General features: G+C 43.9%; 1 protein-coding gene across 1 annotated transcript in view; it reads right to left on the minus strand.

Annotated features, from left to right (window-relative positions):
- COL4A2 (collagen type IV alpha 2 chain) overlaps nt 1–19391 on the minus strand; it is a 440984-nt gene that overhangs the window by 158827 nt on the left and 262766 nt on the right. Inside the window, exons 11-14 of the mRNA XM_030201563.1 lie at nt 13505–13540; nt 12464–12505; nt 8326–8415; nt 856–900 (exon numbers count right to left, since the gene is read on the minus strand). Coding sequence (XP_030057423.1) covers nt 856–900; nt 8326–8415; nt 12464–12505; nt 13505–13540 — 213 coding nt within the window. The remainder of the gene's footprint in view (nt 1–855; nt 901–8325; nt 8416–12463; nt 12506–13504; nt 13541–19391) is intronic.

Below are 19391 nucleotides of genomic sequence, written 5' to 3' on the forward strand. Positions count from 1 at the left end.
GTGGACTCACTAAGAGGCCCTTTTACAAAGGCGTGCCAAAAAGTGGCCTGAGGTAGTGTGGGCGCGTGTATTGGACGCATGCTGGACCATTTCTCCAGCGTGTCTGGAAAAAAAGGGGGGGGGGGGGGGGGTTCGGCCAGAAAATCGACGTGTGGCAAAATGAAAACCAGCGTGCATCTATTTACAGCCTGAGCCCTTAATGCCACCCATTGACTTAGTGGTAAGGGCTCACACGTTACATGCGCGGTAACCGTCCAGTGCACACCAACTGCCAATTACCGCCGGGAACGCCTCCGAGGTAGAAAATTATTTTCTATCACAGGTTTTTGGCGTACACCAAACTCAGAATTACCACCAGGCGCAAACGCTAGCCAGGTGGCAATACAGATTTTTTGATGCGTGCTACACGTGCGTAGGCCTTTATGCACCTTTGTAAAAGGGCCCCAACTGATTATCGCTGGAATGCTATACTATAATATGTGCGTACAAGTCCTGGGCATCCCCTTGATTCACCCATGCCCCTCCCCTGTCCACGCCCCCTTGCAATTGTGTGCTGTGGATTTTGTGCTATCATGTTACTGAATACAGTTTCAACTCCCCAAATGGCAGTAAATTTATAGGATTGCAAGTGGCAGAGGGAAACCCATAGCAGCTTAATGACTCTTAATGGAGCTAACCATAGGCTTCCTACAGCTGCCTTAAGGATCCACCATAAGAGGAGTCTTGGAAATCTGTAACAATAGATGGCATATATCAGTTCAAAATACTGCCATATTACCATCTGTTTTCCGCCTCCCTCAACAGGAGAATATATACAGATATTATGCACAACAGAATTTGGGTCTGATAACTTACAGGCAAGCCGGGTAGTCCTTTTTCTCCCTGCATTCCTTTCTCACCCTAAATGTGGACAAGAAAAACATCATTAATAAATGCAACAGCTACAGCAAACTTTAAGGGGGCCATTTTCAGAAGTGCCTTCTGAAAATCCATATACAATATACTGACCTTCTTGCTTTAAGTTTTTTATTTACACATCTTACTGGAATATTACTGCCCCATCCTTGACCATCTTTAAATCTAGATTGAAAGCCCACCTCTTTAACATTGCTATTGACTTGTAACCACTCCCCCACGTTAATTGATTTGCTTGCTTTATTTTTGTCTATTAGATTGTAAGCTCTTTGAGCAGGGACTGTCTTTCCTCTATGTTTGTGAAGCGCTGCGTACGCTTTGTAGCGCTATAGAAATGCTAAATAGTAGTAGTAGTAGTAGTAGTAAGCAGGGGCGTATCTGCGTGGGGCCTCAGGGGCCTGGGCCCCCGCAGATTTTGCCCTGGACCCCCCTACCGCCATCAACCCTCCCCCGCTGCCGTTCTTACTTTTGCTGGCGGGGGACCCCAACCCCCGCCAGCCGAGGTCTGCTTCCACCTGCCGCTGCCATAAAAACTTCTTCTTCAGCCGGCGGGGGACCCCAAACCCCCGCCAGCCGCCCCGCGGTGTTTAAAATTCATCTTCGGCCTCCGTGGCCGTGCTGCTGTGATAGGCGCTGTTGAAATCCACTTCGGAGTCTGACGTCGTTGTACGTTGTACGTGCTGCGACGTCAGACTCCGAAGTGGATTTCAACAGCGCCTATCACAGCAGCACGGCCACGGAGGCCGAAGATGAATTTTAAACACCGCGGGGCGTCTGGCGGGGGTTTGGGGTCCCCCGCCGGCTGAAGAAGAAGTTTTTGCGGCAGGTGGAAGCAGACCTCGGCTGGCGGGGGTTGGGTCCCCCGCCAGCAAAAGTAAGAACGGCAGCGGGGGAGGGTTGGCGGCGGGAGGGGGGTGGAGTCATTGGTGGCGGTGGGGGCTCGGTGGCGGCGGGGGGGGGCTAAAATGTGCCCCCTCCCTCTGGCTCTGGCCCCCCCTACCGCCGGAGTCCAGATACGCCCCTGGTAGTAAGGGGGCCATTTTCAAATCTGCCCACGTAAATTTAACGTCCACGGGTATTGAGGGCTTTCATACTAATTTTCAAAGGAAGTAAATGCGTATACGTTCTCCTTGAAAACTGCTCCAGAGAAAAGTGTCTACAGAGATCTGCTTTTTTTTCTGCATGTATCTTTGACCATACAAAATAACATGGATAGATTTGAAAACATTGTGTAAACATGTTATTTCCCTTCCCAACTTAAAACACACCCCGGCCTACCTATTTTTACCAGGCTACAAGAAAGTACATTATTAATTCCCTTGTATAGGTTTAGCCAAGTAAGAAGGGCTTCATGATTTTCAGTTAGTTTATTTGAGTAAATTGGTACATATGTGGTACACGGTTTCTGAAAACTGCATTTCACAAAATGCTCTATTTATAAGAACAGTGCAATGGGTTGCCAACTAATGAAAATGATTTTTAATCTGAATTTCTGGCAGACTTTTATGAACATCCTAATTATTTTCTGAAACATTGCTATTTTTAGCACAACTGGATTTACTATGCCAAGATTTACCCCTTGGTGCATCCAGATGTAGTTCCAACCCCCCCCCCCCCCCCCCCCCCCCCCCCCCCGAGTACTGTAGCCTCAGAGAGAACGAGTCCATGGTACTAGAAACAGGCTGTGCAGTTCACACTGACATTAATTTCAAAACTGAACTGTCAGTAAATTTGCAGATAGCTGTCATTACTGTATATAAACCACCCCTCCTTATTTTCATGACTAATGTTAGAGCACTGGAATTTATTAGAAACGTATTAAAATTTACTTTGACTACCTTTGTAGCACAATGGGTAATGCACTGAAGGCTTCAGAATTGGGCAGTTGAAAATCAAAACATTCTCACATTTTCAGGTGGTGGTAAATTTTCAGCTGGTGTGGTGACCGGCCTAAGGTAAATGCCAACATCAGCTTTTAACTTATATGGGTATTCAGGGAGGGCCACTGTACTGCACACCTAAACTAAAGGTACAAGTTATCCAGAGAGCTGCTAAATATTGCCACTCTCTCAGTAAATTTCCAGACTACTCTCTCTCCAACCTGCTTTCATCCTTTTCTTATACAGATAGTATCTGGAATTTTATTGGGATGTTCAGTTTAACATAACTAGCAACCAATACTTCACACGAGAAGAACTTTGCTTTACTCAATACAAGGGGATCGCTAAGGAGGTCTTTTACAAAGGTGTGTTAGCATTTTTAGTGCGTGCTAATGATTATATGAATATATAGGTGTCTTTAGCATTTAACATACGCTTATTTTTAGCGTGCACTAAAAACGCTAGCGCGTCTTTGTAAAAGGACCCCTAAGGGATCTGATTACTAAGATGAACTATGCAGTTAGTGTGGGATTTAATACATGCAGTTAGTGCAGGCCCGTGATAACTATTACTGCATGCTAAAACAACCAGCATGGTAGAAATCCAGCGCCAACTGCTTAGAATGGTCTTGGTTGTGAATGTGGTAGGCTATGAGTGGAAACAGAGCATGGTTAGCACTTGCAGTTGGGGGAGTAGAAAGCCTTTTTGTTTGGGGTGCACAAGCTGCCCCACTCCAACCTCTACCCTTAACAACTCCCCTTCCTTTTCTTATCATCCCATAGTCCCCTCCCCCCAAGGCTTCCAACATTTCTCTCCTTCTCTACCTCTCATCTCCCCCCCCCCTCCGTCAACTGTGGAGTCCAGAATTTTCCTCCTTCACTAACTCTTTTCCCTCCCTATGGCTTCCTGCATCTCTCTCCTCCCCCCTTCTCCCTCCTCTCTTTAGCACCTCTCTCCTTATCTTCCCCCAAGATCTTCAGCATGTCTCTCTTTCTCTCCATGATCTCTAGCATTTCTCTCCTTCTTTCCATCTTCCCCTCCCCCTCCTCTGTGAGGTTTTTATTTCCTTATCTTCCTCCCCTGGGGTGGCAATACTACAATCAGCATTTTAAGAGGCATCCAAACTTCCTGTTTTGGGGGGGATGAAACCAGTAGGCCTTGAGCAGCAAATCCAACCTGGGGAGGGGTGGGGGGAGGAAATAAACATCTCTTGGGGGTTGGAGGGAAGGAAAATTTGGGGAAAGTCATGGCACCCGTGGCTCCCCCTGTTCCAAAGCCTATGCATGCAATTCGTACACGGTGGTTGACCGTGCACTGTGTTAAAGTAATACAGTAAATGATGGCAGATAAAGACCAGTATGGTCAAAGCTGGTCCAAGGCTATCTGATGCCACAGGCAAACTTTAAGTCATGGCCCCCCTCCATCCCAAGGGGTTTCTCAAGGCCCTATCCCTTCCCTCTGTGGTCCAGCATCTCCCCTTCCCCCCCCCTCCCAAGTGGCCAGCAACTCTCTTTCCCCTCTACTCTCCAGTTGTCCAGTAGTTCCCCTTCTCCTCCCAACCACACACCCCAGGTCCAGCATCAATTCTCCCCTTCCCCACCCTGAAACTATGTCCAGCATCTACCCTCGCTATTACCTTTCCCTTGCCACTGCCATGCTACCTCTTCTCACCTCCTACCAAGGGCGTAGCCAGACCTCACGGTGGGAGGGGGACAGAGTCCGAAGTGGGGGGCACATTTTGGTCTGCCGTCCCGCTGCCACCCCCTACTGTTCTGCTACTCCCAACCCACTGCCGCCGCAAATACCTTGGCTGGCGGGGGTCTCTAACCCTCACCAGCCGAAGCCTTGTCCAGTGCCGGTCTCCAGTGCTGCCGCATTGTCTGTCCTGCTCTCTCTTCCCCTCACGTCCTGCACACTCCAATTGAGCATACTCAGTGGAGGAGTGGCCTAGTGGTTAGAGTGGTGGACTTTTGTCCTGGGGAATTGGGTTCGATTCCCACTGCAGGCACAGGCAGCTCCTTGTGACTCTGGGCAAGTCACTTAACCCTCCATTGCCCCAGGTACAAATAAGTACCTGTATTGAGCCTGCTATGAGTGGGAAAGCATGGAGTACAAATATAACAAAAAATAAAAATAAATAAAAGGAGCGTGCCGGACGTGAGGGGAAGAGAAAGCAGGGCAGGTAACATGGCAGTGCCAGAGACCGGTGCTGGATGAAGGCTTCAGCTAGCAGGGGTTGGGGACCCCCACCAGCCAGACCAGGGGCCCAGAGGAACTTTTTTTGGGGGGCCCAGGCCCCCGTGGCCCCAAGTACCTATGCCACTGGCTCCTACAAAGTATTCAGGCCAGTGCAGAAACTTTCAGCAGAGGCCTGTGCTCAACTGTTGCTGCATCCCATCCTCCCCCAATGCATTTTTGTTGAGTACCTTTTGAGTGGTGGGGAAGAGGTAAGGTTGTAGAACTAGAGGCAGGAGAACGAGAAGGCAGGGGGAGGAATGATCTACTGTTTACTGTTGCCTCAGGCAGACACCTAGCACAGTCTATCCAGCCTGCCCAGTATGGTTGCTATATTTGTATCAGCAGCTCTGTGTAGGTTACATCTCCCTGTGTCTTTTTTTGATGTATGAAAGCCATTTAAGTTTTGCTTCAATTCCATTGTCTTGCTATGTAGGGATGTTCTGTGATTATCCCATACCTTTTTGAATTCAGTCACTGTTTTTGTCCATACAACAATGAAAAAAGCTCAAATGGCGTTCAAGGTTAGGTAGGCGTAAAAATGTAACTTTATTAAGACCCAACACTGTCCATGTTTTGCATCAGGAATCTAATTGGTAGTCAATAGTCTTCTAATTGTAGTCTAATGAACCAGAAAAAAATTGACCCGATAAAAAGCTCATAAATTTACAATATTAGGTGCGCCACCATAAGCTGTCAAAACGCAATGCATGCTTTTTACTACTGATGGATTGTTCTGCTGTGCCTTTCATTCCCTCTCTTTTGTCTACTGTTTTTGTCCATACCATCTCCACTGAGAAAGCATCCACAACCTGTTCTGTGAAAAGGTATTTTCTGATGTTGCTCTTAAGTTTACCTCCTTGCAGCTTCATTTCATGGCAAGGATTTGATACACTGCCTTTCTGTGATACACACCAAAGCAGTTTACATTTATTACATGCAGGTACTTTCTCTGTTCCTACTGGACTCACAATCTATGTTTTTGTACCTGGGGCAATGGAAGGTTAACTGATTTGCCCATGGTCACAAGGAGTCACAGTGGAAATCAAACCCAGTTCCCCAAGTTCTCAGGCCACACAGCACTGACCATTAGGCTGCTCTTCCACCATGCTACTTCCCCATCTTCGAATTTGTTTAAGTATTAAATGTCTGTATCAGCAGCAGTTACTGCTGCCCCATAGGTAGACCAGTAAGCCCACTCGATCCTTTTGGCAGCAATCTCCCACCCTCTAATCCCCAAGTCACCTTGGCAGCCCCTCACCCTTGCCCCCATGAATCATATCAGCAACCCCCATCCTCCCCACCCCAGTATCAGATCAGCAATCCTCCTCTATGTATTCATCAAAGAGGTAGCTGACCCTCTACCACCCTCTGAAGACCCCTCTGAGGTTAACAGCAGGAGCAATCCCAAGTCATTCTTGCCCTCTTCTGCGTGAGGTTCAAAATGATGCTGGACGGCCACTACTGGAGTGGAGGGATGCTGATCTGACTCTGATGGGTAGGGGATTGCTGAGGTGATGGAGTTGGTCAGGGAGAGACAAATTTCTACCAGGGGATCAGCATCATTTTTGAACCAGTTGACTGATTCGTGACAGTATACTGAGCACTTGAAATTTATGTGCCTGTTCAGAACACCTGACAACCCTGAAGAAGCCATTTTCATGGTGAAATGGGTCCCATAGGTTGGGGTGTTGCAGCGGATTATAAAGATTATTTGAAGGCTGGTTTCAATATCAGAGTATTTATACAAGGCGCTTTAAATTCTTCATCTGAAAAAGTTGCTTTGCCTTTTATAAGAGAGACTTTGAATTTGGACACAACAGAGCAAGATTTGAAGTTAACTGGATGATAAATGTAGGATACTTTAATTATATAGGATATGGTATAATAGGATATGTATGTCTTGAAATATCTTACTTCCGTTTTTTGAGAGACCTTTGTTTTTTTTGGCATATCCTGCGATCTCTCTGCGTTTCCTGAAGTTTTTCTGGTGTTTGTATACTTATGGGGCTGCCATAAATGCATTGACAGCGCCGATGCTCCCATACTATCTGCCAAAAAGCACGTATTCTCAAATTTTATATATGGTGTCTAGAGTTACGTGTGCAAGTTGGCACGGTTAGTCGATTTGCGTGTGTAACTTAATTGAGTAACGAGCCAATCAGCACTGATAATTGAGTGTTAACAAGCAATTATAATTAATTGGGACTAATTAGAATTTACGTGCACTACTCGCTAAGTGTATTCTATAAAATACTCTGCTTAATTTCTGCCATGCAGATCTCAAAAGTGGGCGTAGCTATGGGAGAAGCATAGGTACATCATGGGCGTTACTAAAATTTATGCGCAGTATTATAGAATAGCTTGTTCTGCGCCTAAAGTTTGGCATGGGCATTTATACAGGGTTTTATTTAAACTGTTTGGGATGAATTTGGATTCTATCTCAGAGTTTCCGTTTTCTTTCTGCCATCAAATAGTTATTAATTGTAGTGGTTTTCTGATCACAAAAAAATTTGGGAAAACTCCAGTAAAGCAGTTGCTTAAAATAAACTTTTTGTTTCCTTAAACAAAGCTCTTTTTTAACTATACTCAATGCATCACAGTAATACTGTATAAATATAGGAAGCAAGGGCAATATCTCTCCCTTCACACTCTCTCTCTCTCCCAACTTCCTTCCCCCTTCCTTCCTCAACCCCCTTCTCCCTGAGTCTACCTTCTTTTTTGTTTTTCAAAAGTCGTTGTTGGCAGCAATTCCCATAGGCTGCACTGTCTCCGGTACCGGCTTCTTCTCTCTACTGCAGCTCGCCTCTGAGGAAATTATGTCAGAGAGGCGGGCTGCAGTAAAAAGAAGAAGCCGGTGCTGGAGGCCTTTTGGAAAACTAAAAAAGAATGTAGACTTGGGGAAGGGGGTTGAGGAAGAGAGGGGGAGATGCCAGACTGCAACCGATGTGTGTGTGTGTGTGTGTGTGGGGGGGGGGGGGGGGGGGGGGAAGGAACGATGTCAACCTAGGAGGAAGGAGCAATGCAGTTAGCAGCGGTAGCGGGATGCCACTCTATAAAAAGTGCCACCTGAGACCCCTGCCTCAGTTGGTCTAATGGTAGAGCTGCCACTGAAGAAAGTCTACCTGCATCATCCAGCTTTCAGGCTGAGTAGTGTAATGATTTTCTGTGGTATTACCCTATCACACAACTACTAATTTCTGTACTACAGCATATTTTACAACTATTATCGCTATAACGACACATAAGGGACATTTCCTGAGTTCATTTTTTTTTAAAGAAAGATGTACATTACCAGAATCTCTTCGGGGAGAAATATTTCTGTGGGAGTCTGCACCTCAACAGTGGATGGAAGACCTGGAACACCTGGATGACCTGGCTCACCCTGTGGACATCAAGATCAAAGAGAAAGTCTATCAAGCAGCCGTTAGAAAATTCTGGAAAATCTAGTAACGGTGTTCTGTTGAGAACAGAAAGCAGAGTTGCATACTTGTAACAGACGTTCTCTGTGGAAAGCAGGATCCTTCAGCCATACTATTGGGTGATGTCACAGTTGACACAGCCAATTAGGAGAAGATTCCCCAGCCAAGAAAACTTCTGCAAAAGTTTTCTGTGGCTCCACAGGCATTCCTGTGTTGGTATAACGTATAGTCTGAGGAGTATCTATCAGTCTGTGAAGAAAACATGCTTAAACCTTGGGCAAGGTAGAGAGGGAATGTATGGCTGAAGGATCCTGCTGTCCAGAGAACTCCCATTATAGGTATGCAACTCTGCTTTCTGCATGGACAGCAAGTATTGTTCAGACACACTCCTGGAGACTTCAAAGCTGAAGGTTGCACCTTAAAATACACAAATATTTAATAATTTTCTATTTCTTTTGCAATCTGAGGTCTTATGACAAATGAGTAAAGTTGAAACGTTTCTAAATTAAAGAGTCGAAAACTGCCTGACCAAAGGTTGTGACTAAATTAAGCAATAGTGCTTAGTGAAGTAGTGTATGGACAACCACGTTGGTTCCTTGCAAACGTCCTATATTGATATTCTCTGAAGCGGAGTCTTAGATGTTCTCATTGCCCTGAGATGATGAGTAGTGATCTTATGTGACAAACCTAAGCTTGCTCTCTTATAACAAAAAGCAATACAGTCAGATAACCATGTTGACATTAATCTTTTATTGACTGGAGCTGCCGATATCTTGGATCAAAATGAAATAAACAGTTGAGAAGGTCTTTTCTCTGATGCTGTTCTGTGTAAACAGAATTACAGCACTCTTTTGCAAAGTATGTCTCTCATGGCCATTCGCATGAAGAGGTGGATAAAATATAGGTAAGGGAATAGCTGGTTGACATGAAAATGTTATTTTTTCCATATTGAGAAATCAATCAATAATGCATATGGGGGGTCTTTTACTAAAGCTTAGCTTGAGTTATCTATAGCAGGGCCCATAGGAATAAAATGGACCCTGATGCAGATAACTGGAGCTAAGGTTTAGTAAAAGACCCCCTTTGATTACCTAAGGTTATGCTTGAGTTATATCAGTTCATGGATGAGGGCAAATCATCTGAAACTTAGGGGTACTTTTACAAAGCTGCAGCAAAAACAGGGCCTTGGTGCGTCCTTAGGCAGGTTTTTCCCACGCATTAAGATCAGTGATTGATGCAGCCGGAAGATGGCTGATTTTCCGGTTTTCCATTAATGGCCACGTGCTAATGTTGCCATTACCATGTGTATCCCCACTGTCCACCCCCAGACATGCCCGCTCTGTAAAAAAAATAAAAATGATTTTTTTAGCACATGGTGTGTGCATGCAGATTGCAAAATTACTGTGGGACGCCTCAGTGCGTCCCACAGTAAACCCTTTATACTGTGGTAACCAATGCTTATCAGAGCTTGGTAAAAAGACCCCTTAATATGGCTAAAACTCAAATACTGGCTTTGTCAGATTTTTCAGTTCTGGAGCTCCTGGAACCCTTAATCATGGATGATCTTATCTTTCCTATGGCATAGGAAAATCATTATCTAGGAGTACTCCTAGCCCAGGAGTGGATTGACCGTACAGGCATCCAGGCAGTGCCTGAGGGCCCAGAGGGTCTCTTCCCCCCACCGCAAACTACAGCCCCCCCGGTCCCACCTTAAAGGGCCCTGGTGGTCTAGTGGCCTCTTCCTCACATTTTCCTGCCCGCTGTCACTACTCTGCATAGCACTGCTGCATTTTCAAAATGGCTGGCTTTTCATACAATCTTTGCTCATCTGTGTCGAAAAGTTCAAGAGCTTAAATCATTCAATCTGTGCTAAATATACACTAATCAATGTTGTAGTAAAACCAGTCTTTATTTTTCTCTTATTCTCAACACGAAGCCATGTTTCGCTATTCAAAGCGTCTTCAGGAGAACTTAATACAATTGTTAATGACCTTCTCAGCTTTTCTGGATGAGCTATTTAACCAGCCAAAATAGATGCTGACCTGTTAAATAGCTCTTAACTGGCTATCTGCCAGTATTCAGCGGGGGATAACCGGCTATCCCCTGCTAAATATCCCTGGTTAGCGGCTAGCAGATAGCTGGTTATATCGCCCAATATAACTGGCTATCCATCTATTTTTAAAGCCAGTTTAGCAGCCACATTTGTCTGTGTGAAAAGGTGGGATATCTTTGGCCGGTTTAAAGATAACCAGCTAAGTCTGAATATAGACTTAGACAGTTATCTTTACACTGGCCAAAAATAAACCGGAAATTCAATGCCATTCACTGGAAACTGCCTGACATTGAATATCAGGGCTCAGCACTGACCGCAGGAGTTAGCCTGTCTAACTCCCGTGGCCTGAATATCGTTCCTCATACGTCTACTGTAGTGCATAAAGATAATCCTCCTCTTACTGGCTGTGCTGCAACATGCTGTAGTCAAAAACCAGGAGCAGATTTTTGTCAGATGTTACTGAGTTGTGTTTTTGCCTCAGAAAGCATGGATCCAAAGATGGATAACGTTTGTCCCCAACTACCCTGAGTAGAAGAGTAAAAACACTGTTCATAGTCAGAAGCATGTTTCTGTGGAGAAGATAGTCGGGATTGATGAAATCCATACCATTCCTTAAGGAACTCCCTCCACAGTTCAGTGATGACAGAGTGAGGCGAGATGGAGATTGTGTATTTGAGCATCTTCTTTGTGACATAAGAGGAAGGGATAATGGACTACAAGACTTCCTTCAACTTCTTGATGAGCTCCTGGATGAAGAGACTTTTGCGTGTTTCTCGCTTGTACTTCTGCCACTTCTTGATATGCTCATTTTAATTACTGGTGTCGACGAGCCTATATTTGAACCACGGCTATTATCAAAGTCATACCCAGTCTTGTTGGCACTATTGTGCTCCTGGTGTACTGACCTCTAAACAGAGTCAACTGAAGGGGCATGTCTTTCATTGCGTCTCAGTGCTGGGAAACCCCTCTCCTTGTTTGGAGCTGATGAAACGGTGTGGGTGGAGCCAATGACACCATGTGTGGCACTGTGACCCAGTGCTGGCAAAAGGCAGTTAGCCGGGCCCAGGCATTCACAAATCACGGATACTACCTCTCTCAAAGACACTGCTATTCTTGCTCTTGTGCTGTCACAATCATTAAAAGATTTCCAAGGAGAATCCTTGGCTGCTTTGAGTTCTTCACTTTGTCCAATTTCCCACTATGTGACTTATGCTTTTTGGGGATTGATCCTTATGCTCCAAATATTCTTCTAGTTTATGTTCTCTTATTTTGCGTGCCAAGGTGGACATCTTTGCACAGTTTGAGCAATTGTTAACTTTATGTGTAGTCCCCCTACACTGGACACAATGATCATGAGAGTCAGTTATTGACATCTTTCTCTCAACAATCCAGACAACACTTGGAGCTTGGCATGGCTCAAATATACTTCAGTGATGTCAAATTCAATGATCAACGCTTAAGGTAAGCACCACAGAAGCAATCTGGCAAAAATGATAAAAGACTGACAGAAAAGAAATTTGCTACACAACCAGCGTTGCTGCAGAAAAGTTTTGACTGACAGACACTCCTCAGATTGTACTATTTTAGAACAGTGTGGGAATGAGCTTGGCAATCTTCTTCAGTTTAGCTCCATCAACCATGACGTCACCCAACAGTATGGCCAAAGGATCCTTGCTGTCCACAGAGAAAAGCAGTACTGCCAACAAGATGACAGTGTGTGCATATTAATTTAAATCAAAGGTTTACAAAAGAGCACATAATCAACTATCTATATAAGGATTTTTAGAATAAAAGGGAAATAAAAGAATTTCACATTCCAATATCAATACAAACTGTCTAGGTAATGAATGCTTAACTGAAACACTTCAGTTGCCTGTGAAACACCCTTTGCAGTACATCACTAGCAGATTAAATAGTATTTTGTCCAAACCAGTCTTTTGTCTCATATTTTTCTTTACCTTGTCTCCTTTTTCTCCATGAAAGCCAAGGCCTCTGTTTCCCTAAAAGAAAGAGAAGTCATCATTCTTCAATACAACGTAGTTAATATTGTCTAAGCAGAGTAAGTTCACATTGCTGCTGGGATCCTAGGAACGAATTTACAAAGAGAAACCTCCTATTCTGTGCTTAAGGAAGAACCTTCAATATACAAGGCCTTTGGAGGGTAAGTTAATAAACCATTTTTGCATGTAAATGGGGTCTTATAAAACGAGGGCCATCCCCCACCGTCCTGTGTCTGCTCCTCCCTCGGTCTGTCTCTCACCTGGGTCCTAACACACATGAGCAGGAGAGAGACAGACCAAGGGAGCAGAACCTTCTGGCACCGGGACCCCCTTGGAGGCTGGACCTGGGGAATCTTGCCCTCCCTCTCGGCGGCCCTGATTATTTGCATTCATTTATCCCTGCTCTTCAAGAGGTGTAATGTCTGTACCTGCAGACAGGCACCATTGTGGCTGAATTTGTGCTAGTATTTAATGAAGTCACACAGGCACATATACATCTTTATAAAATAGTGCCTAATCTAGGTGCCTTCTGTTATAAAATTTTGGGCAACCTATATAGAACCTGGCATTTTTGTTGTTTCTAGCAAATCTTTAGATTTAGATTTATTTATAGCCCACCTTTATCCAAGGTGGGTAACAACTCAACATACATAATCTAAAATACAACAAAAAACAGATTACTCAAAACCACTGTAATGTCAGTTCATCACAAGTCCAGCAGCACCAATATCAGAAAACATCATAATCAATAAGACATTTCAACATCTGTTTAAAAGATGTGGTATTTGGCTGCGATTTCAAAGGTAAAGGTAACTTATTCCATGTTTGCGGTCCAGCCACAGAAAGAGTACCAGTTCTAATAATTTGTAGGCACCCAGACATGCAATAGATATGCAGTTGAACAAATAACCAGAATCGGCCCTTCTATTTTCTAACCTAGACACTCAACAATGAACCCAAATTCAATAAAAGAGCCAGAAAGATTTAAGAAAAACATACTTCTGGTCCTGGTGGTCCTGGAGGTCCGGGTGGGCCCTGAAGAAAGCAATAGTTAAGAGAAAAAAATTAATTGAAAGCGTAAGGTTGAAAAACAGATTAAAAAATGAGCAAACATTTTTGTAATATTTGAAGTTAGGAAGGACTGACTGCAGATGTACTATGGTTTTGTTTTGTTTTTTTTGCCTTCCCCTGGATTACTAAGCAAAGAAACCTGTCATGCAAACAAGAGGCTTGATGTATACCCTGGTTGTCTTGCAATCCAATTGTGTTACTAAGAGCTATAGATATCAGGACAAACAAGCTCAAAATCATACAAAAACTGAAAACAAAGCTTGTACGGCATATTATCTCACTTCAAATCTTGCCAAAGATTCTTTCTGAGACAACCATAGATTAATGGGGACCATCAGAATGGTTACCATTATTCATGTTAATGTTATACTTTTCTCCATAGTACATGATAGAAAGTAACTTAAAAATCAATAATTAAACACTAGGGGACCTTTTTACTAAAGCTTAGTATGTGCTAATGGACATTAGCATGTGCTAAGTGCTAAGAAGCCCATTATATACTTATGGGCTTCTTAGAACTTAATGTGCTCTAATTCTGTTAGTGCACGCTAAGTTTTAGTAAAAGGGTCCCTAGGTATGATATACAGACTTTCACTTACACAATTTGAAACTAATAGTGCAAAAACCAGGGATAGGCTTGATTTATCCTTCAGCAGACATAACAAAGTTATTAGATGAACAGATTAATCCATTTGAGTCTAAGTGGGGAAGTTATCAGCATGGGCTACTGTTAAGATCCGTTATTTAACTCTTAACCCCAGTGATGATCTTAAGATGGCAAAACAGGTAGAAAAGGTGACGACAAAAGCTAGAAAGATGCTTGGGTGCATAGGGAGAGGAATGGCCAGTAGGAAAAAGGAGGTGATGACGTCCCTGTATAAGACTCTGGCGAGACCTCGTTTAGAATATTGTGTACAATTCTGGAATCCACACCTTCAAAAAGATATAAAGAGGATGGAGTCGGTCCAGAGGACGGCTACTAAAATGGTCAGTGGTCTTCGCCATAAAGCATATGGGGATAGACTTAAAGATCTCAACATGTATACTTTGGAAGAAAGGCAGCAGATGTGATAGAGACATTTAAATACCTACACAGCATAAATGCACAGGAAATGAGTCTCTTTCAATTGAAAGGAAGCTCTGGAACGAGGGGGCACAGAACGAAGGTGAAGGGGATAGAATCAGAAGTAAACTGAGTAAATAATTCTTCACAGAGAGAGTGGTGAATTCACGGAACGGCCTGCTGGTGGAAGTGGTGGAGACGAAAACAGTATTTGAACTCAAGAGAGCTTGAGACAAGTACATAGGATCTCTAAGGGAGTGATAGGGAGAGTAGATGGCATGGATGGGCAGACTGGATAGGCCACATGGTCCTTATCTGCCTAACTTTTTCTATGTTTCTATGTTTATTAGTAACTAGATCTCATTGCATAAAATGGAACCTGTCTAACACAGTAAGAGTTAATGATAAAATGACATCTTAACCTTAGCCCACATTGATAACTATACCTCTAAGAAATCTAAATGGTTTGAACACAAGCCTTTAACTGAGCAGCAAGCCATGGATACTGGCACTTTCAGGTAAGGCAAGGAGCTAATACTAGTTGTATTCTGCAGTTTGAGAATTGGCAATATTCCATGATACAATGTAATTTTAATTATAAAGTGATTTAACAATATTGTTATACAAGTGTTTAATCTGATCTTCTGTGGCAGAGAATCAAGCAGGAGAGTCCAAAACCTGAGAAGCAGCTCAGGGATAGAGTCAAATTTGGCTCTGTAGGGTCAAGCGTAGAGAAAGATGGGGAGGGACCTGGGCAGAGTTTCGGAGGAGGGAATTCAAAAAAGGGGAGTGCAGGGAGGAAGAAGTGAAGAATGAAGCAATTCAGAAATAGGGATACATAAGTAGGAGAGCCAATTCAATTCAAGGGATACAGAGGTTGACCAGATGCACAGCACCCAACTTACCTAATTCCAGTAAAGATATTTTAGGCTAGTCCAGGGTTTCTGATGCATTATGGAACCAGCAGTACTGATTTCAATGGGCAGAATCACGGACTACCAATACCACGCTGCATTGGGGATGTAAGCTGATGTAAGTGTTGTTTATATTTGTTTTTTTTTAATGTTAATTATTTTAAGAATGTGTTATTGTAACCTGCTTAGATGTTTGAGCTAATTCAGGCTATAAATAAACAAACAAACCAGGACTGGCTTAAAACTTCCCCATTAGAACAGAGTAAGTTGGTATCTATGCAGGCAGAAGGAAGAAGACAGACAATACCTGACTGCCTGCCTGTTCACACCAGTGGCATAGCTACGTGGGGCCAGGGGGGCCTGGGCCCCCATAGATTTGGCCCTGGACCCCACTGTCGACAACCCTCTTGACCCCCCTCCCGCCGCCAACCCGCCGTTGCCTGCCTTTGCTGGCGGGGTACCCCAACCCCCGCCAGCAAAGGTAGGCGACGACGGGTTGGCGGCGGGAGGGGGGGGTCGAGGGTTGTCGGCAAGGGGGGCAAAGTTGGTGGAGGTGGCGGGGTCAGCAATGGTGGGGGGGTCGGCAGCACCGGGGGGGGGGCTACAATGTGCCCCCTCACCTCGGGCTCTGGACCCCCCTCCCGCCGAACTCTGGCTACGCCCCTGGTTCACACACTGTTAAGAATGTTATTAAGATAAATCAGGCATCTTCTGTGGAGCAGGGACCCAGAATGATCCTCCTGTAGCTGCATAGGAAGGTACATTTCAACTCCTGCTACATATGGCATTGGTACCCACATGTACCACAATAACTAGCTCCACCCCGGACTCCCTGGAATCGTACAGGTGACGCTTGAGGTCCACTAATTTTGCACAATGCAAATAAATTGCCATCAGTTAACTCTGACAGGCAATCAGAGTGGAGAGATTCCTCTATTTTACAGCACTAGAATGCTTCATTATTTCCTAGTTCTGTTGTTCCAAATGTTTATACTTTTTCTTCAAACATAAATGTTCTCTAGAACTCCCCTACTGCAAAGTTTAGCTTTAAACAGTAAAAGTCTCTTCTGGACAGAGCGATTACTGTCAATTAAAACTCTAACAAAGCTAAACTCCTTTTACACATAAATAAATTACAGATAAAGCATATGTCAAGATTTTAATTATCCATCAGTTTAGCAGACTCTGATTTAGCAGTGTTGTGTCTGTCTAAAATCTATGTTATTTTTCCAAATCTGAGCTGGGTTGGCTGGAAAGTTGGGTAGCAACAGTAACAAAGCTGGTTTCAAAACATTCCAAGAATTATCTGCTTTAGAAAGGAGACAGGAAGGTAATACAAAAGAGGAAAATGGAACATGCCAAATATTTTGCTAACCCTAAATTTTCTGAACAAAACATATCAGCTACAAACGAGCACAATTTTTAAACTTATTTCTGTTTGTAAAGCAGTGTTTTATGCATGGAAATAGATGTTTATAAAATTGCCTGTCTGATTAGGGCTACCATATTTGCAGAGACAGAAAAGAGGACACAAAAAATAAAAATAGTTGCTACCTTTGCTAAAGAAATGTTTAATCACAGCAAAAGTGTAAATGGCTTTTAGTTAATGAACACACATCAAACAGTGCCTGCCTTACAGTACAGCAGTAGATAATCTGCTTTTCAAAAACTTCCAGATTTGAGTTTGACCGAGTCTGAGCCCAAGTGTACTTATCAGAAGAGTGGATATCACCTCAACAACTTTGGCTGGTTTCTGAGATACGTGTGAAAGTCTTTGCATGACATATGCTTAGAGTTGTGCTGCACAAACAAAATTCCATTGACAGAGTCAATCAGCAGAGAAACAGAGAGGAGATCAGCAATCAGGGTTGCCAGGTGGAAAATTTTTTTCCCACCCAAACCAGCCTAAACCCAGCCCAAAACCCACCCAAACTCAAACCCCGCCCCTGACACCCCCACCCCCGCATCATCACCCCCGCCGTCATCAACCCCGCCCCCGCCGTCATTGGCCCCGCCCCCGCCATCATCGGCCCTGCCCAAAACGTCACTAACCCCACCCCCCGCGGCCGAAAAAACCGCCCAAAAAACCGCCCAAAAGACAAAAAAGAAGCCCAAAAAACCGCAACCTGCCGCGGGCAAAAATTTCCCATGGCGGGTCGCGGAAAACCGCCTAATTGGGCGGTAAAACCGCCCACCTGGCAACACTGTCAGCAATGCTTTTCTCTTTCTTTCTTTCTTTCTAGCGCCCCCCATGTGTCCAGACTGACTAACAGGCCAGAGATGGCTTCTCTCATTATGTGGGTGTGTTGGTCATAGGTACATAAAAGAAAAATAGGCCATTTTCCTACAAAATTCAAAAACCTGGAAGACATATCTGAAGAAGTCCAAAAGGAGGACATGTCCTCTTAAAAGTGGACATATGGTAACAGTATATCTGATGCATGTATAAGGTTGGCTGCATACTGCTTGAATGCACCTAATGTTGGGGCCCTTTGACTGAGCTGCATTAGGCGCTAATGTAGACTAAAGCTGTTCAAAATGAGGTACTGTGGGACGCAATCTGACATCCTGCAGTAACTGCCAAATGTGTGCAGGTTAATTGCACACTAAAAAATGGTTTTATTTTGAGGGAGTGTGAACACTACTGCCAGGTGGAGAAAGTAGAGTTCTGAAACTAAAATTGTTTATTGCTGAGGTAAAGACATTTGGTAGATAAATTAAAGTAGTTTCAGAAGTAGGATGCTGAGTTTGTGCAATAGGATGAAAAGCGAGTTCACTTGTAGAAGGAGATAAGAGAGAGAGAGAGAGAGAGAGAGAGAGAGAGAGAGAGAGAGAGACCACATGCTGTCAAGGCAAGATGGAGTGTCTGGTCCTGCAGGGTCAAGAAAGGGAAGAAAGGGCACCCATAAGGCCTGAGGACAAGGCAAAGGGACTAATAGGAACAGAGCCCCCAAGCTCAAGTCACAGAGAGGTCACTGATGGCAGCCCTTGATTGGAAGGAAAGGTTACATCCTGGCTGATCCATTCAGGCATAGATTGTAAAGACAATCATGAAATGACTGCAGGTAGACAAGGACTCAAGCTGGGTTGAGAGTGAGGAGGATGCCTCCGAAGAAGAAAAGCCACTAGGAGTAAAGATGATACACTACGGAAGAGTGGCTGCAGTCACAAGCTGGACTAAATTACTGCTCACACAATACAGCAGGAAGTAACTGCTTATCATGGGCACTCAGAAGCACACACTTAAGCCAGCTCTATGTGTGTGGATAGGCATAAGCGCTTGTGCCTAACCATACACAAGCATACATACCCGCTAACACTATTATTCTATACAGGAAAGTAGGTGCTGACTTTTCTTTATAGAATAAGCACCTATCAGGCACCTTCTAGGTGCAAATATAGGGTCGCACTGTTGGAGAATTAGCCCCCACAAATCTAGAGGTTACTCAGTGCTCTGCATTTGTTTATTTTGCACCATCACTTTGGAATTGTTTTCCTTCTGGTCTACATTTGGCATCATCTTGTCAGGAGTTTAGACTAGGACTGAAATTATTTCTTCTGTCGCAAATATTTTCTGATTATAATGTTGAGACTATTTGACCTATGGGGATCTGCAGCTGGCCTTGGCTTTTTTTGGACCATGTGTTATTGAATAATAGTTTGTCTGCATATCCATGACTGTCTATGTATGTTAATTTGTGTTTTTACAACATAGGTTGTTAAAACATGTTTTTTTAAGGTGAAATAATCACATTTTAAAAAAGAAAGAAAGAATGGGTGCTTCGGTCAAGATGGTAAACTTGCTATTGGACTAATGTAATACATTTCTTGACTAGCT

Source organism: Microcaecilia unicolor, chromosome 4, assembly GCF_901765095.1.
Source record: "Microcaecilia unicolor chromosome 4, aMicUni1.1, whole genome shotgun sequence".
NCBI classification, from domain to species: Eukaryota; Metazoa; Chordata; class Amphibia; order Gymnophiona; family Siphonopidae; genus Microcaecilia; species Microcaecilia unicolor.